The sequence below is a fragment of the Protomyctophum parallelum genome (assembly GCF_964188405.1).
Source record: "Protomyctophum parallelum genome assembly, chromosome: 17".
NCBI classification, from domain to species: Eukaryota; Metazoa; Chordata; class Actinopteri; order Myctophiformes; family Myctophidae; genus Protomyctophum; species Protomyctophum parallelum.
This window is the reverse complement of record NC_139719.1, coordinates 15,255,050-15,280,220: the sequence shown is the minus strand read 5'-3', so window position 1 is coordinate 15,280,220 and position 25,171 is coordinate 15,255,050. Positions and strand designations below refer to the sequence as shown.

At 43.1% G+C, this 25,171-nt stretch overlaps 1 protein-coding gene across 1 annotated transcript in view; it reads left to right on the top strand.

The window, feature by feature from the left end:
- Positions 1–24,943, top strand: part of cpxm2 (carboxypeptidase X (M14 family), member 2) — a 49,699-nt gene extending 24,756 nt beyond the window's left edge. Inside the window, exons 5-14 of the mRNA XM_083788061.1 lie at positions 2,628–2,712; positions 5,441–5,591; positions 6,091–6,179; positions 13,200–13,323; positions 14,447–14,643; positions 16,180–16,359; positions 18,637–18,934; positions 20,258–20,397; positions 21,545–21,644; positions 24,463–24,943. Of these exons, the coding sequence (XP_083644187.1) occupies positions 2,628–2,712; positions 5,441–5,591; positions 6,091–6,179; positions 13,200–13,323; positions 14,447–14,643; positions 16,180–16,359; positions 18,637–18,934; positions 20,258–20,397; positions 21,545–21,644; positions 24,463–24,722 (1,624 nt within the window). The 3' untranslated portion in view covers positions 24,723–24,943. The remainder of the gene's footprint in view (positions 1–2,627; positions 2,713–5,440; positions 5,592–6,090; positions 6,180–13,199; positions 13,324–14,446; positions 14,644–16,179; positions 16,360–18,636; positions 18,935–20,257; positions 20,398–21,544; positions 21,645–24,462) is intronic.
- Positions 24,944–25,171: the final 228 nt, after the last annotated feature.

Here is a 25,171-nt window from a genome sequence, read left to right as displayed (position 1 = left end):
CCTCGATACGCCGTGGCATTGAGGCAATCAGCCTGTGGCATTGCCCGGGAGTTACGGAAGCCCAGGTTTCCTTGATGCTTGATGCTTGTTTTTGGGTCTGGTGCTCCTCATTTTCCTCTTGACAATACCCCACAGATTCTCAATGGGGTTTAGGTCCGGTCAAAAGTACTATATTTTGATTGATTTGATCCTAATTTCCTAATATGACGTAAATGGTGATTTTGTCACATTATTTTTTTTTTTAATTCTATTTTAGTGGGTTTTATGAGCTGGAAGCCAAAATTGTGTAAAGATAAATAAATACATAGCCTACTAAATCATTTATGTTGTGTGCATTGAATCTATAATATATGAAAGTTAAACTTTTTGAATGCAATTGTGGAAACTTTGCCATGATATTGAGTATGAGTGTCTGCCAAGTGCGCACTGCACCCCCCCCCCCCAAGTGAAGGTCTGCTAATGGGCTAAACTCATTTAAATTGAGGAACAGCAAAGAAAAGTTTAAACGGTTCAACGAACGTTAAAAAATAGCTTGTTTAGCATGTTTTTCAAGGAAGTTGAACAAGCTTGAACAAGCTATTTAAACGCTTGTTTAACTGTTTAAACTTGGATTTTCTTTGCCGTTCCTAAATTAAAATTAGTTTAGCCAATTAGCAGACTTTTTGGATACAATGTGCAGAAAAGGGTAAGCAGCGTTCTTTCTGAAAGTCATACGCCGTTTCTGAACCGCAGTGGGAGGGGGGAAAGACGTGACCTCATCTCGGAGCTACAGAATGAGCGTAGGGACTGAGGGAACGTATCGGGGCTAGTGGATTGACAATGATATTGCGGGTATGTATTGCGGGAGTATTTAGCATCACAATTATTAATATACTGTAGTTGGTAGTCCATACAGGTCGATGCCTTAATTTATCGCGGTGAGAAATCTATCTCGTTATGAACACAAATTCTGTCACTTCATCTTTCAGGCAAATTAATCGCACGGGAAAAAGAAATCACTCGCATCCTGATCGTGTGTATAGGGACCATTCAAGTGATTAAAAATGTAAGGAAAAAGAGACACTATAGCACATGGTCTTCTCTTGGCTCAATAAAGAAAGATTTTTTATTACATTTTCAACGTTTCGGTCAAAACACCTTCCTGAAGCATCCGATCGTAAAAAAAGAAAAGATAGCTGCATCTGGGGAAGAATGGAACAAGGTCCTGCAGTTCACCAAACAAACCATTTACTTTCTGCTGATTATCACATTTTTCCAAGAAGCTACGTTCACTCTGCGTCTGACCTCTAATAATATTTGACACATTCTGGCCTTTGTACTCCTTAATTGGAAAGGGTGGCACAGACCTCTGGAAACTGCTGCTGTGTAGTTACAGCAGTGCTGTGTGTGTGTGTGCGTGCGTGCGCGCGCGCATGCGCATGCGTGCAAGTATGTGTGTGTTGCGAGTATGTGTGTGTGTTTGCGCGCATGCACGTAATTTCCCTTCAAGTTCTGCACTATATCCGTGCACAGAAGACATGGAGAGGCCTGGGCGGCAGGGACAGAATTTCCCAGCAATTAGCCGTCTTAGGGCTGGGTTAGCCATCTTGACGTTACAGCTCTGGGACTTCTGATCATAGCAGCTAGAGCTTTTAATTAGCAGGCCAGGGAATTCTTACCGGAATAGCCCACTGACCGTGTGATGCCTTTATCCGTCACCCTACCAGTATAACCAGACAGATCAGGTGCAGTGTTCATATAAAAACGTGCAATGAAGTGATCGGTACCATCGTGTGTGCATGAGTTCCAATTATGCGCATGAGAGCGAGTGTTCTTGAAGTTGGGAGGTGTCATGTCTCCCTGTGCCCTGAATAAGTTGCTCTCTTAATATTCTAAGGTTGCTATTGCTACTATACTGTAAGGAACAGAGTCTGTGGGCAGAATCAGAAACTATTTTGTTGCCAAGAAGTGTTAGGTTCACACAAGGAATGTGGCTTGGCGCGGTGACAACCCAAAAGTGAGGCAATTAGCTCGAGACCGATGTACTAACTACATTCAGGAATCACTGAACAGTGCATATTTGCAGAGCACGGCCTTTCGCCCTTACTGCTGCATTCAGACAGAGGCCTATATATTCATTACACAGCCAGGCCACTTTATACCATCTTTCGTCTTTTGTTATACTATAGTATTTGTACTAGTGTTACTACTACTCCGGTACTTGTTCTCTACCCTTACCTGTATCTTTGTTTCATCCTTACTGCGGTGCTACAGTACTATGAACTGAATTAAAAGTCGTATCTGCTGTAAAGAACTCCTGCAATTCAAATAATTACATGAATTTGACTGCATATTCCTGATTTAGAATGCAGTAGAATTCTCTCTTCACAATTACACACCTACTAGTTAGATAGAATCCACGAATGGTGCGCTCGACATATTTCTCTCTCATTTAGTTGAACTGACACGTGGCAGATTGTAACTAATGTTCTCAGGGTCACGGTTTGACCACCTAACCTGTTTCTAAACCAACATTCATCAGAGGAGACATGTGCTCGTCTGGAGGCGTGCCGCCCGCTCCATTTAGTCACGGACACCTCAGCCTAACAAGACATTTCTCTTCCTCTCCTCTCATTACCACCGGCCAGGAGTGATTGGGTGACATCATACAAAGTGCTGGTGAGCAATGACAGCCACACCTGGGTTACACTGAAGAACAGAACGGACGACTTGGTGAGTGATGGACATTAGGTTTAAAGGCTAATTGGATTTCGTGCTAAGTATTGCCTGACATTATTATTATTATTATTTTTAGATACTTTTAGTTCTTATCATTCCCCTCGTAGCCTGCTTCAACCAGTCATTTTAAACATTGTATGCCCAGGACTTCTCCAGATGTCTTTATAATAACCCCCTGGAGTGCCCAAAGACGTTTTCTTTTTTTTAATCGTCCAAAAAACGCTGGGTACTCTACATCTTTTTCTGAATAAATCTATGTGTATATTTTGTGTTAAAAATCATCCAAATAAAGTGGGGCACTCCACGTGTCTATTCAGAAATCAATTTTAAAATGTTCAAATACTGAATAAGCCATATAGAGTTATAATGTATCTAGAGGGCGGACGGCCCCACCTATTCATTTCAATGAAAGTTGCTCACCATGCAGCGCACCACATTTTGGTGCTCAAATGCAGAAGACTTAAGCACCAAGTTTAAAAAAGGCACAGTAGCGTTTTAAATCCCAGATTTGACGACCAGGCGACAGCAACTTCTCTGTAATGGTGCGTTCACACGGGCAGACGCAAAGACGAATGGAAGTATCATTTGGTGGAGAAGGTATGAACGTATACGCGTGAACGTAACATTAAGCTGCGTTCGCACGGGCAGATGCAAAGATGCAGTCTACCATTCATTGTCAATGGAAGCCAGAGACATGTGGATACAAAGATGCATCCGACATTTGTAGCTGCTGCAAAAGCTACAAAGCTACAAATTGAAGAAGCTGAGCTGGGTTCAACGTCCAGATGCAAAGCTACAACGTTACAACTGGCAATGACACACGTCACTATGGACGCACACTTGATGACGTCAACGACCGTGCGAGCAACAGATATGCAAAGCGACAAATATCTTGTGATCTTTGCATCTGCCTCATGTGAACTATATTATTATTATACCGCAGTTCTGGGGGCTCTGTATAAGCGAATGGCAAAAAATAGAACGGGGTTCAGTTTGTCATTCTGACTGGGAATTTAACCGACTAAACTAAAGCATGACAAGCAAGGGATAATGAACGACATGGTTGATGCAGGACCCAGCTGGGAAATCATCACCCTAAAAGGTGTTAATTAGTGCAATGTTATTTTTTTTAAATGAAGGTTTTTGTCCATGCTATGGTGAAAGCAAAACAAAGTAAAAACACCTTTTGATTAAGCCTAAAATTATGTGCACGCATTCATTCTGGTAATGATGCCAAATATGGTATGTACTTCTGAACTCCCACCTCCCACGTCAACCCTCTCTACCAACCTTTGTGCCAAATGATCTTTCAAAATGGCAAAGGTGGTAAAAAACCTGCGAAGGAAGTTGCGAAAATATGCGAAAAATGTTGAAATGCGGAATATGTGAAAAGTTGCGAAATATGTGAAAAGATTTTATGGTGTGAAATATGCGGAGTTGTGTGCGATTATGCAGCCTTTTTGAAAATATTTTGATATTTTCTTTCACATTGTTATAATGATATACCGGTAGACTATGAATAGACTCAATAGCAATAACCCAACTATCTCCCTCCCCAGTCAGAGTTCAGAGTTTTCTTTTCTTACATTTTTATCCCACAATTTTGCAAACCATGTTTTCACCCAGTGTCAATTATCTGAGTTTTAATGAATGTAGAATGTGCAGGATGTCATTTACATACAAATTCGAGGGACAAGAGAGACAAGGCCAAAGCATTTCCGGGAGTCCCCAGCCAAAAACGTTGAGAACCCCTGGAGTAGACAACCCATTATTTGGGAGGAAGTGTATGAACGAGTTTACTAGTGTGTAAGATTAGACCACACAAATATTTATAAAATAATCACAAATTACGTTGACCTGCACATGTGCCAAAGTCACAAATTACAACAGTGAATATTACATTACAAGACGTTGCCCAGTAACATTAATCCTGTCTGGATAGGTTTTTATGATACAATGAAATGATACCGGAACCATGATAAATAGATAAACAGGCCTATAAAATAGCAATAACTCAAAGTAAAAGAGACCATTTCACGACCGGATGAAAAAAATAAGCTTGAAGTGCATTCAGCTTCATTCAGGTTAGTTCTCAAGGAATTTAACGGAATATTGCGGACTCATCATACCATACTTCTTCAGTCAAACATCTGTTACTGACTACTGTATGAAATACATTATTTATTAATTATTTAAATAATTTTAAACTGTTTTCTGGTCAACACTTTTTTTCCCCCTCTTAGTTTGGTATAAACAAAGCAACCCATTTAGGCCTGACCTCGAAATTTAAAAATAAATCTGCTAAATCCTTTCACGATATTTTCACGATTTTTCAAAGATAGCAGACCTACAAGCTTGTAGCGCACCACTCGATGGCGCTCGTTATGAGCTTGTAGATCTATTTTTCAATAGCTAAATTATAACCTAATGCTTAAAACATCAAAAGGGGTTCCCGCCCAAAATGCTTTAACTCCGGGAAGACAACCAAGCTGCACGTTCACAAGCAGTAGGCTCACTACATCCCATAGCCTAGAGGTTAAATATATCTCAGATTGGCTAGTTTGCCAAACCCACCTGCAGCATCTACCTCACATAGCCTGGAGGAGGAACGATTTATCTGCAATTGCCTAATCCATTGTTATCGGCTAACCGACAAACCAACAGTCTGTGAAATTCAGAGGCCGCATGTCAAAATGGATTGTGTATGCGCTTGCCTCAGTAGATCTTCATTGGCAACAAGGAAAAGGAGATCCCGGTCAGGAACCTGTTCCAGAAGCCAGTGGTCGCCCGGTACATCCGTGTGAATCCTCGTTCCTGGTTTATCGGTGGCAGCATCTGCATGAGAGCAGAGATCCTTGGCTGTCCAATGCCAGGTGACGGGTTTGTATGGGCCTAGTATGTATAACCCTTTAAGAGTTCCATTGTACAAAATACAAAGGCCTTCTAAATCGGTAGTTCTGAAACAAAAAAATTATATGAATTGGCCGAGGACCCCCATCTGAAAATGTTTTGTGCCAGGGACCCGCCCAGAAGAGAAGATGTGTTGTTGGCCGCGGTTTGGAACAGTTCTCAAAAATAGCAGACGTACAAGCTTGTACAACTTGTACGTACAAGCTTGTCACTGTCTGGAAGAAACCTTGTTCTCCATAGTGTTTTTAGTTTTTTCATAAGGTAATGCCCCATTTCGTCATGCAAGAGTGTTACACAAAAGTAGTGGAAATAACAGATCTACAAGCTCACAATGTGTTGCGATGTGACGCGTTGTGACACGTTGCGAGCTTTGCAATTTCTTTTTTTTTAAATAGTCAGAAACCAATTCAGGGTTTAAGTTGGTTAACGTCAGGATGTCATAATGTGGTTTTCTCTCTGCAGACCCCAACAACTATTACCACAGACGCAATGAAGTCACAACTACAGACAACCTAGACTTCAGACATCACAGCTACAAAGAAATGAGGCAGGTAAGTTGCAATAAAGCTGGCAATATCCGATTCTGCCTTTTTTGCATGATTTATTCATGGAAAGGTTCAAGCCGTAGATCAATCCTGCAACAGCAGCACCAGAACATGTAATGTTGCGATACGATGTTTTGTGTTAGCTGCTCAAACGATGCGTGTGTTTCATCCATCAAAGCCGTTTGTGCGTGCCCTCTGCGAGAGCAGGTTGATGGGAATGCAGCGTCTTGCCAACAGTGGGTGGAAGAAGTACTCACATCATCGCATGAAATCAAAGTATCAATACTGCAATGTAGATATATATACTCTGTCACAAGTATAAGTGCAGTATTCAAAATGTACAGTACGTGAGTAAAAGTGTGAAAGTATCGGCATCAAAATACAGATCTTAAGTACCAGAAGTAGTCATTTTGCAGAATGTCCACATTTTACAAGTTCAAATTGTATTAAAGGACATTTTGAAAATAGTCTATCTACTTGCTCACTTGCTTACAATGTGTTGCGAAGCTTGTAGATCTGCTATTTTCAAATGGCCGAAATATGTAATGTAGGGCTGAAGTGGTTAGTGTGTTTTGTAATGATAATCAAAATCTACTGTAGTTGCTAGTTAGTAGTTACTACTAGCAAGTAGCAACTACAGTTTTCATATAATTGTAGTGGAGTAAAAGTACAATATTTGTCTCCACCAGGCCAAAGGCATGGGGGGAGAGTATGTTTTGCACTCCGTCCGTCCGTGTGTCCGTCCGTGTGTGTGTGTGTGTGTCCGTCCGTGTGTGTGTCCGTGAGCAGCTATATCTCGGCCACCGTTAACCCGGTCGATGCCAAATTTTGCACACACACTCCCTGGATGCCAACGATGAACCTCTGCCCCAAACTTTCCAGAACGGCCTGTTATAGCGCCACCAGGAGGCCGCTTTGTGCAAAACAAGTTTTTGCACAGTACACCTACAGATTTTGTCCAAACATCACGCAAATTGGTACACAGTCTCTCTAGAGCCATTCAACGAAACCGGTCTTTCAGATTTCTCAGACTCCATCCTGATTGGTTAAGATTGGCTTCCAAAGTTCACAGGAGTGCTCAGTTTCAAACAAAATGCTGCAAATCATGAACACATCGCGTGATTTCCGTGAAATTGTGCACCCACATTCCCACTAGGCCGAGGACGAAATGCCACATGAACAATTTCAACTCAGCCTCAAGGTGGCGCTATAACTGGCCGAAAAGTGTTTGTACCTCTAACTGCACGGATCTGTGGATAACTTTGTATGCCAACTCCCTAGAGGCCAAGGAAAAACCTTTGCCTGGAATTTTTCACATCTGCTCTTTATAGCGCCACCAGGAGGCCGACATATGTAAAACACATTTTCTATTATTACTCCTTCAGATTTTATCCAAATTTCACGCAAATCAGTACACATGATCTCCATAGTCATGTGATCAAGACAGGTTTGTTTGATTTCTCATATTCCATCCTGATTGGCCACGATTGGCTCCTACAGTTTTCAGGAGTAGCCCGCTTTGTACAAATCGCCACAACTCCTCAACGCAGCGTCCGTTTGCGATGAAACTGTGCACGCATATTCCCACTAGGCTGAGGAAGAAATCCTGGTGGAGACCTGTGCCCAGAAGGACACTTTTTCTAGTTTCCTCTGAGATGTAGTGGGGTTGAAGTAAAAGGATTTAAAGTACAGTACTTGAATACATGTACTTACAAGAGTTATTTTACACCACTGACTGTGTGTTGCAATACCAAGCCAATGAAATTGCATCAAACGTCTCTGGAGGGTCGAGGCCTCTCTCATTCATGCCGTTGTCGGTAGCCTGTTTGCCCGTTTGTACATTGTACCGAGTACAAAGACTTTTTGTACGTGTACTTGCCAGCCAGCGTGAACACTGTGTAACTGAATGGCTATGAAAGGTACAAAGCGTAGTGAATCATAATCTCCTCTAAGCAGCTCCTCTGAACAGCCCGCTGCTTGGACAGCATCTCAAACCTCTGTTGTGAGAGAACCTCAATGAGACAACTTTACACAAACCATTAAACGGTACGGGTGACTGCATGCAACAGCGGGTATAGCTGGAGTGAAAAGGTTTGAAGTAGGAAAAAGAAATGTTTGCAGCTAATGTGTGTCATTGGTGGTCATTTGTTTTTAATACCTCATTTCCCTCTACATGTCACTCTATGTGCAGGTGGCTAATACTCGCAGGCCAAGTACCGCTGTCATCCTTGAGCACACTTTAAACTCTCCGATACCAAAACCTCACAGGCTGAAAATAGTGGAACTAGCTCACGGTATCTACTCCATTAAAGAAAATGCCTCCAAGGGTAAAGTCTTCAATGTGGCTTTGACAGAGTCCCGAGGTGGAGCTTTTTGACAGGTGTTTTGGAAAAGATCTTTTACATCATTTTTCTTTCCAGGAGTCCCCTGGTTATGTTTAAAAGCCAGGGTCATGCTGAAGGGTTCTTCTAATCTAAAGCATGCGAGGACACGCAGTCCCTCAAGACAATGATGGGATGGTATTATCATGGCACTTTGCCAGCCAGGATTCCCTCAAACCGTTGTTTTAATGGCAGCGTTCACCCCTAGATACTACGACCTGATAAGTACCGTATATCATTAAGTTCATGGTACTTCCCACAGACAGAACAGCCTTTAAGTGGTGATTAAGTGGCTCAGTACTGTAGGTAAAAACAGATAATGCTGGAACAAGTCATGCATTGTGCCAGGCGATATGAGCCAGGTGTAATTGTTGAGGGAATAGCAGGCCATTAGCCAAGAACGTGGCAAGCATTTCACACGTCTTCCCTTGTTTTGAGTATAAAAAAAAACTTTAATTATTGTACTTGGCAAAAATCTACGTTCAACAGCACGCCGCAATTAAAACCCAATCACTCCCGACTGATTAATGATGTCCTGCAGCAGCTGGTGCATGCATGGGAGCATGTAAACAAAAATGTCTAACATTAATGCTGCGTGTCGTGTTCGTGTAGCCTTCTTCCTGATGTAATTCCTCTTCATGTCAGTGTTCTCTCGTTCTCTCCCGTGCACACACACACTATAATGTTTTTTAATAGGTATTCAAAGCAGCAGCAGTCTAGAGAAACGGACGCGTTTCCGCATGCCAGCCTTCCTCAGCGTTGCAAACTAGAAATACATCAGACGGAAGTGACAAATAGCAAAGCGATAGTGTACAGCTGTATCTCATTGGTGATTTGGTGAACACAATTCACCCACAATTCATAATACGGTCATGTTTACCTTCAATGTGTCATAAAGCATTTGTATTGTGCATTTGTTTTTGCAGTTTATACAATCACCTCAACCAAATAATTTGATTTACAAACAATTCAATAATGGCTCTTTAATCAATCCCTTTGGGTACTGATGGATCCAGTAATTAACCCATTTTGGGCGGGAACCCCTTTTGGTGTTTTAAACAGGTTATAATTTAGCTATTGAAAAATAGCAGATCTACAAGCTCACGAGCTCTTAGGTCTGCTATTTTAGAAAAATCGGGAAAATATTTTTTTCAGAAAACTGGAGGAATTAGAAGATTTATTTTTAAATTTCGAGGTCAGGCCAAAATGGGTTGTTAAGTCTCCCTTTGGAGTAGTACCGGGTCTCTGTCCCCACCTCTACTTAGTGGGTTGACAACTTCTAAACCCTGAATTCTCTCAGTGTACAAATGTCAAGTTTTGCAGTATTACAGTTCATGGCAACTGGAGACATCTCCGTTTGGCTCTCATTCACCTGCAAATGATGTGGTCCATCTGTTCCACAATGTCATGCACTCATCCAAATACATGCATTGACCTTTCTCCTTGCTCGGGCCGGCGCCTTTTATTGGTCAGAACATTATTAACTCAAGACGCCTTTTGTTATTGTTCTCTTTGCCACGGTGTTTCAACATCATCATCATAATATCTATGCACGACACCGTGTCATCACGTTATGAGGCCAGAGCTTCACTGGAGTGCCAAGGGAACTGTCTGTACTTTGTGCAGTATTTGTTATGGGAAAATTATATCCAGACTGACTGAAGAATTGGATCTAGGAGAATGCAATGCTGGACATAAGGGAAACAATTACGATTTTGTTTTGAGTCTGTCACGCCTCGTGACACGCTCCATATATGGCCTATACAGAATTCATTCCATATGTTGATCTGACCTCAAACCCTTAGATCTCCATATATGGTGCTGACCTGTTCTGACATTCAATATGTTGAACTGACCTCATCAAACCCTGTACACTCAAAACACGCTCCATATATGGCTAGTTGAGAATTCATTCCATATGTTGATATAACCTCATCAAACCCTTAGATCTCCATATATGGAGCTGACCTATTCTGACATTCCATATGTTGAACTGACCTCATCAAACCCTGTACACTCAAGACACGCTCCATATATGGCGCGTGTCATGGAGAAGACTGGATCATCACCTAGATCTGCATATATGGAGCCGTTCAGCAACTCTACATCTGACCTCACTGACTCAGGGACCTCAGGGCGAGGTCACTTCTCGCCCTCAGGGCATCTTACTGGCTTTCTTCAGATCTTTAGTAACCTACTGGCTGTCCAGAGTGTTATTTGGCTATAGATCAGATCCAATGTGTGGGTATTCAGACACGTCAACCTACTGTATCTGCAATGGTCGCTGTGTTAACGTTTTGTCTCGTTGGTGAGAATGTCGTCTATCAGCTAATAAAAAAGGGAAACTGTTTTATCCTGCCCGCATTTGTTGTTACCGTCTTATTTATTTATCTATAACTATAAATGTTTTATTTCCCTCTTCTGTCTTGATATATTGTCTTGTTCCTCCAAGCCTCTACTGGGGCATCCCCCTCCCAAAGTGCTAGCAGACAGGTAATTACATCCTCAGATTGGAATCAGATCGTTTCTATTAAAGTTACAATCTGTAAGTTTTATGTCCTCTCCTGACAAGGCTGACAGAGAGAGGTAATTGCAACTGTAACACCAGGGATTGAACTCCCGCGTAGGAAAGCAAACATGAAGCATCCGCCTTTCATGCAAGAGAATCCCTGCGTTTCCATAGATACGGTAGTGGGACAGGAAATGTGGCGCGAGAGACGGGTTGTGACATACACGGACAGGCAGCAACGGTCATCGGTATCGGGAGTCGTACCCGCGACACGCCGACACGGTGGCATTTGCAGGCGAGTTCAGAGTTTGAATGATAGTCCAGCTCCATCATACTTTAACTTAGAAGTTTCATTCAGACTCGAAAATCTTCATCTCTGAGAATATCCAGAGATTTCTGGAATGTTTTTGCCTGTCCCCGTTAACTTATAAAAATATATTTTTCACCCGCCAGCCACATGCATGTCCTCTCTCAACGCGTCCATTAACCTCCTCTTTCGCCTTCCTCTTCTCCTCTTGCCTGGCAGCTCCATGTTCAGCATCCTTCTCCCAATGTACCCCTCATCTCTCTTGTTTTTACCCCCAAACGGTCTAACCTGCATGAGCTGATCGATCCTATAATTTCTGATCTTGTAGCTCCTTGTCACCATCTTCAGTTCTGCCACCTGCATCTCTGCATTGTCTCTTTGTTGCAGTTTCCAGGCCGTAAAGCATAGTTGGTCTCACTACCATCTTTTACAGTTTCCCTCTCACTGGTACCCTTGTGTCACAAATCACTCGACACTTTCCTCCACCCTGCCTGCACCCACTTCACCTCTCTTCCACACTCCCCATTACTTTGGATAGTTGACCCCAGGTATTTAAACTCCTTCACCACTTCTATACTCCTTGTATCCTCACCTCACCTTTATCTTAAAGGACCACTTCACCACTTTTCAACATCTCTTCATATAATTGGTCCTCACTAAATGTTCATGATAAAACACCATCATTTTTTTCTGCTAGGTCTGTGTCTTATAGGAGGGCTGTGGGCAGTTCAGACATCCGTCCACCAGTGACATCATCGTTAGGCAGATTTATTTTTAAACAAGATTTGTTTTAAAATATATTTAGATTTGTATTATTGTGTGAACGATGGCTTCCATTTTTGCATTGCTACTTTTCGGGAAAATAAATCCTGTCGTTTCTATTGGCTTGAAATCCCCATCGATGATGTCACTGGTGGACGGGTTTATGAACTGCCCACAGCCCTCCTATGAGACACAGATTGAGTAGGAAAAAAAATGCGGTATTTTATCATGATCATTAGTGAGGACCAATTATATGACGATAGGTTGAAAAGTGGTGAAGTGGTCTTTTAAGTACATCTTGGGCCCTTTGGCCTTTTGCCTTAGTCTTAAATACCAGTTATAATTTAATTCATGGCTTTTAAGTCAGTTTGAACTTAGTGTGATGTGCTGATGCTGTTGATTGAGCCATACAGTGAGCTGACTCTGTCGTTACTGTTGTAATCTGATCGCCCATGGCTGTGTACTTGAACGTGAATACATAATGTACTAGATATGTATTGTGTACTGCCTGAACTGTAGCATACTTTATAGTTAGCTGCGTCTCAGACAGCAAGGTCAGCTTGCTGCAGTTAGCGGTTGTTATGTCTCAAGTGTTGTTGTCACGAATGTCACGTCATTAGGATCCAGCTCTATATATTTCCTGTATGTGTGTAATAAACTTTGTGAACCTTTAGCGTGATACTGTCTCGTGTCGCGTTATTGTTCTCCCGGGTCCGTCCCCGCCGCTGTACCAAGGTATACTTCAACCGGATTGTCACACACCACCCAGCCGGCACACACTACCTGTCTGACAAACCAGACGAGGGTTCAGTACTTAAGAGTTTTACAACAGTTACATCAACACCATAGCAACCAACGCAGATACAAAATCCGAAGCGATCACTTGCAAAATGATGACCGTGTGGACAGCCAGTCCCAAAGAGTGTGTTTTAGACTTGCCTGCAGTTTGAATGATGGCTTTAGGGTTGAGATTTATGTGAATGCAGAATCTGTTGTGGGGATATGCTCAAAACTAATATACACAATGAGGCAATGCAAGCTAATTACGAACCGTTCTTCTCTCACAGCTTATGAAGGTGGTTGGTGACATGTGCCCCAACATCACACGGATCTATAACATAGGGAAGAGCTACAACGGTCTCAAGCTCTACGCTATAGAGATCTCAGACAACCCGGGAGAACATGAAGTCGGTAAGAATATCAGCAAAACTCATTTTATCATAAAATAAAAGGACATCGATCAATATCATACATGTGCACGACATGCAGAGCACTCTGATTTCTGACGGTGAAAATCGAGCCGGGGCCATTTTCAAGCGGTCGGAAATTGGAATTAACCTTAGAGTATATATGAATAGAGACGGCACCCGAGTTCTCCTCCCATCCACTTGCATTAAGTTGCTCAGAAGCGCATGAGCCGATTTCACTCCTCCATCCGGGTAGGAACAGAGTGCATTCTTGGGATGGATTGGACCCAAACACATGAACACGCTGGCCGTTGACTATCATTGTACGCGTTCACGTGCGTTCACGTATGAAACAGCGTTCACGTGTCATCATGAACGTGCGCAATGATAGTCAACGGACCAGTGCGTTCATGTGTTTGGCTCCAAACTGCAATACCACATTTGGCCACTATGTCCATTTCGCCTCAGGGTTTCCTCCACGGGTGCCGTCTCTATACATATATACTCTAAGGAATTAACACTAAATTTTTACTGTATAGCACAGTGGTTCCCAAACTTTTCAGCTAAAGACCCAAAAGCGAAATCAGGAATTTGCCCGGGACCCCAACTACTGAAAATAGCAGATCTACAATGCGAGCTTGCAGATCTGCAATTTTCACAACTTCTAATTTGGGAAATGTCTTTATTTATTTTATCCATGAATTTTGAAAAAGATTTAAATTTGTTTTCAACTCATGACAATTTGTGAATTGTTTGTGGAAATCTTTAGAAAATCTATTAAAAACGACAAGACTAGGGATATTGATTCGCGACCACCACGAAATGCCACCGTTTGGGGAAACAGTGGTATAGCTTGAAGTGGGTTAAAGGATTTTGGGCGAGAACACCTTTTGGTGTTAGCATTATGTTACGTTATGTTTAGCTATTGAAAAATAGCAGATCTACAAGCTCATAGAGCTTGTAGGTCTGCTATTTTTGAAAAATCGAAAAAAACGACTGACATAGAAACCTGTCAGGATGTAGAAGACTTTTATAGAATCTGATCTCAGGTCAAAATGGGTTAATCTTTCTCCTTCATTCCCTATAATCTCTCCTCATCCCCATACTGTACATGCACTGAAAACAAGGCGAGCCAGAGTTCCGCTACACGGCGGGGTCCCATGGCAACGAGGTTCTGGGTCGGGAGCTGCTGCTGCTGCTGATGCAGTTCATGTGCCTGGAGTATCTGTCCGGCAACCCCAGGGTACGCCACCTGGTGGAGGAGACCAGGATCCACCTGGTGCCGTCCATCAACCCCGACGGGTACGAGAGAGCCTTTGAAGCGGTAGGTCTGAGAGACCCTTACAATTTACAATTTACAATTTAGGCATTTAGCAGACGCTCTTAATCCAGAGCGACTTACATTTAGGCAAGAACAAAAGCATGGGAATACATCACATAAAAGCATTTATCATGAAACATGCGTAAGCTAAGAAGGTAACAGTGGAATATCTATATGATGAAACTATACATACACTATACATAATAAACTATACATATTCACTACTATGCTATACATATGTACTATGGCGTGCTATGACTATATACAATACAATTATAGTGCTGTCTACATAACATGCTATAAGTCTAAGTCAAATGCTATCTAAGGGGTTAGGGTAAGTGCTATGGGCCATGATGGAGTCTGAAAAGGTGGGTTTTCAGGCTACGGCGGAAGATTGGGAGTGATGCTGCAGTTCTGACTGCAATGGGAAGTGCATTCCACCCTTACAGTACAGACCCCCGGCTGGGCATCACTGACCTGTACTGTACTGTATTGTACTTGGGGAAAACACAACCCTGTCCTTACAGTTACTCTATGGATTTATATGTAGCTATATTTACTGTATATGGCAGGTGTCTGCATGAAAATGGATCAGAATAATGAATATATTCTATTGAAGATATACTGTATGTAATAATATAATGCCTAAGTTCTGCCTAAGTCCTAAAACCAATTAGTTTTTGCACTTCCTCTTCCCTCGTCTGTCTTTTCTTTTCTTTTTATGCCTGAATTAGGTTCTGGGATTAACATGAGTTTCAGAGATGTTAACATCTTGTTCTACGACATAAAAATATGTCTGCGAAAACCCCACTTATGGATTTTAAAGCTTTAAAGCTTTAAACGTCTTCCGGCGAGACGCCTGTGTCCGAAACTGCTGAGAAATGACAGTTACAACCATGCTGTTTTCGTGCTCACACATACCCAGCCGCCCACCCAGCCAGGCAGGGACCCACACACATAGTTCACTTAAGGAAGTGGTTTGCACCACTTAAGAATTGTGTTCATTTGTGAAGATTATCTTGCTAAACAAGACATGCACACTGTAAGTGTTATAAACCTTTATTTGCCACAGATGTTCCTCAGGGTTTACACGCACGCACGCACGCCCCTCTGAAGAATTAACTGTGCAATCAGTGCATTTTCACACATTGTAATAGAATCATGCTGAAAACTATCAGGACATGAACCGATATAAAACACAGGCGCAGACTTGCATGCATAAATTAACTAAATTAACCTCATCACCGTGTGATGAGTTGCTTCAGTGCAGTAATGAAGAATGAGCAACCCGCATGATTAAAAGCATGTCTGCACATCGAAAGACAGCAAGTCACTTTAAGGCCTGCTGTGTCAACAGTAAATTAATCCATCCGTAACTCCGAGGGGGGGTGCGAATGTAACCACATGGACCCAAATTTACACGAAGGGTTTTTACAGTGTACTATAGTGCAGTTGCGCAGTTGCTTGGCATTCCCCATCCTCTTGGATGTTGTTGTTGTCAACATATGTTTCCATGCCGCTGGCTGGGTCCCCCCGCAGGGCTCGGAGCTCAGCGGTTGGTCCCTGGGGAGATGGAGCCAGGACGGAATGGATATCCACCACAACTTCCCGGACCTCAACTCCATCCTGTGGGAGGCCGAGGCCAAGAAATGGATCCCGCGGAGGATGCGGAACCACCACGTGCCCATCCCTGAATGGTACCAGTCCAAGAACGCCACGGTCAGTCGCAGGCTGTGCACTGATTTTGTTTAATCCATTAAAAACAAGATTTTTCAAAACATGAAGCCCCCCCCCCAGGTTGGCAGAGGAAGTGTAGCGCTACATTAGATAATTGACACTGGGTGAAATAATGGGTTGCAAAATCGTGGGATAAAAACGTATATTAATAATGGGTACAAATTAGTAGTTAGTAGTTCACTCCTTAAGAGTTTGATACCCTGTCAAGCTGTGGTTTGTAATCTTAATTTTTTTGCTTCGATGACAGACAAATTGATGATCTGTATCAGGCGTGTATCCACAATCCTTCAAGGCCTTTGAATACACAATCTCAATGCTATACCACATTTGCACATTGCTCAAATTAAAGCTTGCAGTATATATATAGTAATATAATTGCAACCACTTGCAGTTTTCATTCATGTCTGTCCAGATGAATCAGTAGCATATGTGTAGTGAAGACTTTATAGGAATTTCATGAACATGTGTGGACACACAGTGGCCTTGAATCACCAAATTATAATCAGTTCATCCTTGAGTCCAAAAGGACATTTGTGCGACATGTAATCAGATTCCCTCAAGGAGCCAGTGTTACTGGGATACTGCAGCGCTCCACAAGAACGGGACTTACAGACGGACGGACGTACCATAAAGATGGACAGACTATCCGAAAACATAATGGCCAGGGGGGGGGGGAGGGGGTGTCCCATAAAGAATACGACTGTATAAAAATAGTAATAAAACTAAAGAATGAATGCCATTTCCCTCACTGTGCAAAGACACAGGTGTGGTAATTGATAAGCATGCATGCTTTAATTGACTATAATCCTTTTAGAAATGCAACAAACACAGACTAAGACAGTGCTGGTGCCTCTTGGGGGGGAAAAACAAAGCATGCTGCGTTGAGTCATTCAAGCGTGATCTATTTCTGGAGAGATGGGGGTATTTTTCGACGGAGCTCGCGGCAGTGAACTAATTCAAGCCTAGAGGCCTATTAAAAGACTCACCCCTCGCGGGTGTTTTTGACGTTGTGCCGAGAGCGCGACAGCAGCAGCAGAGTCACGTGCACAGCCTCAGGAATAGCTGCTGCAGCTGCAGGGACATGAAAAGCTTCTGGGATCCTCATCTGTGCTCAGGAAGCTGTGAAAAAATAACGCCCTCGTTCGTCTGCCAGCCAGCCAGGGCTTTAGAGATAGTACAGCTGGTATAAACAATGTGAGCGCATAACAGAGAAAGCGGGCAATATCCCATCCTGTTTTCTAATTATAGCTCGCATATAAATGCAAATATGAGCTGGATGATGCAGGGCTTGCCAATGGCTGCTGGAGATTATTTGTTCTCTTTTTAGATTGAACACCAGGGTATTTTCTATATGGGGGGTCTTTAACTTTTGAGGCTTTGTTTATTTTTAAACTGTGCTCATGGCAAAATGGCTGCATGCCTGTTTGATACCATAACATTGTATGTCACTTGCCCTGATTCCCACCCCTGCCCCCCTTGAGATCGCAATGCAAGGTAATTGCAATTTGTCACTGTCGGGTGCGAAACCTCGCATGTCCAAAACCGTTACTTTCCAAGAAATGGAGAAAAAGAGAACCCGTGTTCACATTATGTAGTTAGTCTTAACTTTCTTTATGTTAATACTTTTCATTGGTTCCATATTTATAAAACCCACAGGCAGTTAAAACACTTTCACGTTCGAGAACATAAAAACATAGCTTAGCGTTGAGCTTGTACTATAGATCGATTTATTTTCTACTTTTGTGTGACTAGAGCGGTGCCCATTGGGCACTGGCCTACTTGGAACGATGCAAGTTGGAAATGCATGACCCACCCAGTTATTATGTCTGTGTCCCTTATAGGCTCAGATAGATAGATCGATAGAGAGAGAGAGAGTTCTTTGTCAGGCAGGCCAGCTCCATATATGGAGATCTAGGGGTACAGTATATATGGAGATCTAGGGGTGATCCCTAATTGTCAACCGGCTATCCAATGGACTCGACACCGCGGGCACTGCACTCCCTGTGGTGGTGTGGAACGTGTGTCAACGGATTACAGACATACAGAGACGTGGCGCATTAATCAATAGAAGATACTGTAGTATCACGCAGCGGCAGCAGCGCATTAATTTATTAAACCACAGCAGTGATGATAACATAAAAGAAAGTTTGAAATACGGAGCAACAAATTGTTTTCAATGCCCCGGAGTTCATTAAACCAGGCTCAGTACTCACACAAATTAATATCTCCCCACCTCCACACACACACACACACCCCTAGGTTGCCATGGAGACGAGAGCGCTGGTGGCATGGATGGAGAAGATACCCTTCGTGCTGGGCGGGAACCTCCAGGGAGGCGAGCTGGTGGTGACCTTCCCCTACGACCGCACGCGCTCCCAGGGCGTGACCCGGGAGCAGACGCCCACGCCGGACGACCACGTCTTCCGCTGGCTGGCCTTCTCCTACGCCTCCACCCACCGGCTGATGACCGACGCCAGCCGGCGCGTCTGCCACACGGAGGACTTCGCCAAGGAGGACGGCACCATCAACGGGGCGGTCTGGCACACGGCGGCAGGCAGTTAGTTAGCGTTCCGTTTTGGCACCCTGACCGTATACCCCGAGTATACCCGAGGGTTTCTGACTCGCTTCCAGCTAACATGGGTGTTAAAAAGCCTTTCTCTGCAGGGTTCGGTTTGTTTGGAAAATGAAATAAAACAAGAGGGCAGGGAGCCAGGGACTTTTTTCTTAACCACTTGTATACCACTTCTATAGCAAAAATCACATCGGTGTCACCTCACCTCTCTCGCTCTCTCTATCTCTCTCATTAGCAGGCAACATTGCAGCACTAACCCTCTCTCTGTTTCTGACGCCCCCTACTGGTACCCTATAGTCATACTGGTGCTCATGACCACATGGGTACATACCACACACATGGGTACATAGGTGTACACGGACATTGCTGGTTGTAGGAGTGGTTGCACCACTCGAAAATAGTCAAACCTTGTTTTTTAAATATATATTTTTATCCCACGATTTTGTAACCCATTTTTCACCCCTGTGTCAATCATCTAATGTGATCCTGGGCTCTACACACCCTCCACCAACCAAGTCCCCATATATGGGGGACAAGGGGAGAGCAACGGACTTGAACTCATGCTTCCTTCATGCCTGAGTGAGTGTCCAAGTTGCTCCTTTACACCTGACAGGGGGGAGTTTCCCTGGTTGGAAGTGGAAGGAACACGTTATTCCAACCAGTTCCTTTCCCCTCCATCAGGCGCCCCGGCTGGCCAGGGGGAGGCAGTTTAGTGACCAGGATTGAAAATATATAAAATAGTCAAACTTAAAGGAAATTTTAAATGTAAACTTTGCATAGAGACCAGCAGTCGGGGACTGCTTTATTGTAGAAAATGAAATAATTAATGACATCGTTATTAAACTTCATTAAGGCCAGTTTTAATTGGCCTTATTTGGTAAGCATTTTATAGAAGCAATAACCCACTACAAGCATCGGTGTACATTAATGTCGCAATATATCACAGCTAATATGGGGCATCATTAGCCCCTTGTGATATACAACTATACCCTGGCATCTTGTGAGTTATTGCTTAAACGAACCTCATGAACCCTAGTGTCTCTATTCTGGGGTTGAACTTGAACTGAAAATAAGACAATCAAAGTTCTGCGTTGTTATGACTATTTTCAACAAAGACATTTGCTATAGAGAGAAAAAAGGAAGCGGACCAGAACCCTGGGGGAAACTGTTCAAGTATATAGGATTTAAGTGGTTAAATATGGGTCTATCTTTTAACTCTTGAATGATTTTATCTTATATATTAACAAAGTATTTCAAGAATCTTAACTTGGTTGTTTGCCAACAGGTCATTGTCTTTTCTTTTGGCAGGTATAAATGATTTCAGCTACTTGCACACCAACTGTTTTGAGTTGTCGATGTACGTGGGCTGTGACAAATTTCCTCATGAGAGTGAACTGCCGGAGGAGTGGGAAAACAATCGTGAATCACTGCTTGTGTTCATGGAGCAGGTACGCACACACAGCGTGCACGCTGTGCACGCACACGCACACACGCACGCACGCAGCCACGCACGCTTGCGTCTCATCTTGGAACTATATTTAGGAAGGCAATGTGACTTCACTTTCTGACCTGGAATCTTGTTTTGTGTAAAGTACTGCATTATCGCTCCAACTTCTAATACTGGAGGCATTCTTATCTGTGGAGTGCTCAAGCATCTTTCCTTGAAGACTCACGACGCTGCTGATTTATTGTAAACTAATGTCCTTCTTGACATTTGGAAATAAATCCCTGAAGTGAAAGTGCCTTTGACTGTCAGGTGTTTACATTTTAACGCTCGATGAGGGACCATCTTGATAAATTGTCATATGTTCTGCTGAGATATACGTTAATAAATCACAAGTCTTCATCATACTGTACATTACATACACATCATATATACCGGTACATGTCAAAGTAAAAAAACTACTGCCCACCAGTCAGTCAGAATGCTCTCAGGCGGTTAGTGCTAGATTTGATGGGCCGGAGGGATGAGGTGCTCACTTTGTTTCACACACTGGAAGACAAGGCATGTGCGCGCCAACATCGAGGCTACGCGGCTTGTGAGGCACGCCCGAGTGGGCAGCTAGGCGACTGAGTGAGTGAGTGCGTGCCCATGCCGAGCAGCCGATGGCCTCGCGCATCGACGAACACGCCATCCGTCGCGGTCTAAAACTATAGGGCTAAAGTCACTACCTTCGTGGTGCAGAAAACTGTGTCGATGTCCGGATTGGCAAGCCGTGCTGGATAGAATAGACCGTGACTTGTTTAAAAATTATGCACGCGCACGTGCACACACACACACAGTCGTTGACATGACCAGATTCCTCCCTGCGTTGTTTTAAACATGATTCAGAACAGGTTAGGATTGTTGACCAAAGTGAAAACACCATTATTGTGAGACCTATACTGTACAGCAGTGGGATTGTAGCATATTGAATTTTCCTTCATTTCCAAGCAGATCGGGAGATGTGGGAAATCCCCCACATTTTCTATACATGTACCACAACATACCATAACATATACTGTGACTGTACATGCTCATCATTTTCCACTGAGCAGAAGTTATGTTAAACAGCTTGGTGATAGATGAGGCATACTGCTTTCCATGTACGCCAGGTGCACCGTGGGATCAAAGGTGTTGTGAGGGACCTGCAGGGTCGTGGTGTTCCCAATGCCATCATCTCTGTCGAGGGAATCAACCATGATATACGCACAGGTACTTTCACTTCATCACATCACTATCAGCCATAGCACGCCGTTATTAAACCCTTCACGGCTCATTGGTTTCCCTGTGAATCTCTGACGTCACATTATCATATTGATGACGTCATGGAATTACAACAGTCAATAAATTGCACGAGAAATGTTTTGCGCGATTAGCATGTGGCCAAACACTGAAGGATGGACTTACGGATGGAACATACGGATACATCTTGGCTCGCCCCTTAGGCGCTACACCATAAGAAGCTGTGTTACTCTCTATGCGATATGGATTAATACATATTTCATTCAGCAGACATTGCCCGTTTAATTTATGCAAAGAACAGCGAAACAAATGTGTTCACAGCAAAAAACATATTCAACCTAACAATGTCCAGTATGCACTAGTATGCTTGCGAATGTTATTTGTCTTGTGTCTGTGAAAAGTTATGCAAGTAAGCTTTTTTTTTGCAATGAAAGCAGCGAGAGCTACAGCACCCCGGGGCTTAAGTGATTCCCTCGGCTCTTCATTTGAGCTTATTTCCTCTGGATGAGTCACTTTCAACTCCAGCAACCAACAGAGCATTTATATAGGGTAGCCTACTATAAGGAGCAGCATACATATAGTAGCACTTAACACATAACAAGTTGATGCAAATGCATTGCTCGGGGGATGTGAGGGATCCATTAGAGAAAGACTATAATAACTGTCACATCCACTGGATGGCAGGTGCAGGACCAAACAGTGGATATTAAAGGCAATATAACAAATAGAAGTAACACTGTAAAGCTCCCAGTAGTCAAGGCTTTATTATTTATAGATTAACATTTCGAGACAGTCTTCATCAGAATGTGGGGGATCCATGCAGTACAAGTATAATATTTTCCTCTGAAATGTAGAGTGAGAAGAAGTAAAAGTATTGGAAATTGGAATTACTATACATCAAAATTGTACTTGACCCATTATTGGTGGGAACCCCTTTGGTGTTTTAACTAAGCATTATGTTATGCTTTAGCTATTGAAAAATAGCAGATCTACAAGCTCATAGCACGCCATCGAGTGGCGCGCTATGAGCTTGTAGGTCTGCTATTTTTGAAAAGTCTTGAAAATGTGGTTTCAAATCATTGAATATATATTCTTTCAGAGCCAACATTTTTAACTCAAATCTTTGCTTCTGGGGGGGGGGGGTCCCTGGAACAACATATTTTCAGATGGGGGTCGGTGGCCAAATACAGAATTTTTTTTAGGGTACTACTACTTGACATGAAAACGCTTGAGAACGACTGACATAGAAACATGGGTTTTTCAGAAAACCCAATCACCACTGATTCCTAGGATACTGTATGGAACAGCATAGATAGAGCACTTAACAACACTTGGAGGTTGTTGGCATCAAACTGACTTTATATGGGCAAACCCTCTCACCCTCTCAAGTCTTGCCAGCCATCAAATGTATAGCCTCAAGGTTGTCGTTGTCAATTCATAAATAAATAAAAAAGAAGTAAATAAATGCTGCTTGCCTTCAAAGTCAAAATGTTTTTGTACTTAAGAGCGTGAAATCGAATGGCCAGCAGGACTTCCAGGACCGGTATTATTCCTGGAACTTTGCGTTAACCACCGTTTCCTCCCGGAGATCGTTTATTACCCCCTTCGGCCAACGAAGAGAACATTTTGAATTCTTAAAAATGCATCTCATTTCCAACTGCCTCCCTACAATAAAACGGAGGCTTGGCTTTGTGTGGGAAGCAAGGTACGCACGCCCTTTTATTTACCTTGGTACCTCCAGAAAGAAACGCCCCCGACCGCACATAAAGAAATATGACTAGTGGCCTCTCACTCCAAATGAATCATTAGCAGACAATGAACAGAGAGGAGACAGCGAGGGAGTGTGGTGAGAATGATGCACGTCGATATGTTGAAGGATGTTTTCCCAGACTCTGCTCGGAATTACAACTCATTAGCATTTTATATTGGCTCGTTTACAGCAACCAATTACGGTATAGCTTTCCCCCTTCTGCCTCCGGAAAGCGACTGACTGATGCAAATGCAGATGTGCGCACGTGTCGCCGTCGGGGCGGGGGGCAAAGCTGTACGTCAACGGCACTGACATGACTGCCATCATATGTCATTGGGCTCAGCGGTTGTGCTGAGGCGCGGTGTGGGCGAAGCTCTGATTGGGGGGAGGTATAGCTGTCATTTTCACGAGTGAATCGATGGATCACAGTTCACAAGTTCACTCAGCGACTCCCACACAACATGCTGGGCAAATATAAGCTGCATAAATCCAATGAGACGAAGCAGAGACATATATAAATATATATACTTCTACAAAATAGAACTCAAATTGTTGGGAGTATTTGTTTGTTTTGACTGCCCTATAGGCGCAAGCTTTTGTCTATGTTTACACTGTAAAACGTAATACTTTATTTGGTTAGTTTAGTTATAGCTCTGGGTTATTTGTAGATCATATTGTGTTTGTTTTGTCATCTGATTAACTCTCACTGGATACTTCTTTACAGCAAATACTGTGGAGTAGACCGGAAACCATGTTTTCTTTTGCCTGCATGACTTCAGTTCGTACCAACTTTAAAAAAGGGGAAACAGTCCGACTCAATAATGCGCCTGTGATTATTAGCGCATACATGTAGGCTTAGTCACCTATAAAGAATAATAAATCAACTCCATATCACACACACCTCCTTTCTCTTTCTCATGAACTTGCTCTGACACTGTATTTCTGTATGCCGTGTGTTCGTGTGGGTGCACACACACACACATGCTTCTGCATGTGTGCGTGCGTGCGTGCGTGCGTGCGTGCGTCTCTGTGTCTCAGCGGCTGACGGTGACTACTGGCGCCTGCTGAACCCCGGAGAGTACCGAGTCACGGCCAGGGCAGACGGCTACAGCTCTTCCATTAAGAAGTGTGAGGTGGACTACGAGATGGGGGCCACGCGGTGTGACTTCACCATTAACCGGACGAACCTATCGCGTATCAAGGAGATCATGGAAAGATTCAACAAGCAGCCACTCAGATTGCCCGGGAGGCAGCCGGCGCAGCTCCAAACTGGCAGACAAAGACGTACGGGGACATAGGGACCGGATGGGATGAGGGCAGACGAGGTTCTCTGCTCTCATCATATTGGGCTGTGATCAAGACTCATAGCCTGGGATGGGAGCCGATGCATATACAGACTCTTGATGGAGTTGCCGTTTACAGGCAGGCAACACATTCAGAGATTGGCTGATGCTTAAAAACCACTTAAACCCTGAATTCTTTGTTGACTGGGGTCCCCCATTCACCATATTATTCACACGGCGGCCATCTTGCCATTAAAGGACAACTTTAGTTTTTTTCAACCAAGGTTCATGTTTTATGTTGTTATTAGAGAAAGTAAAAGTTGAATGTTAATTTTCTTTCATTTGCTGCTTTCTTTTGTTTTGGGTATTTTAGCAGTTTTTGACAGGGGGGCGGGGGCATTTGAGCATGGGGCTAAGTATGTATTCTTTTACAAAATATTACTATATATTATTATTTTTATTAT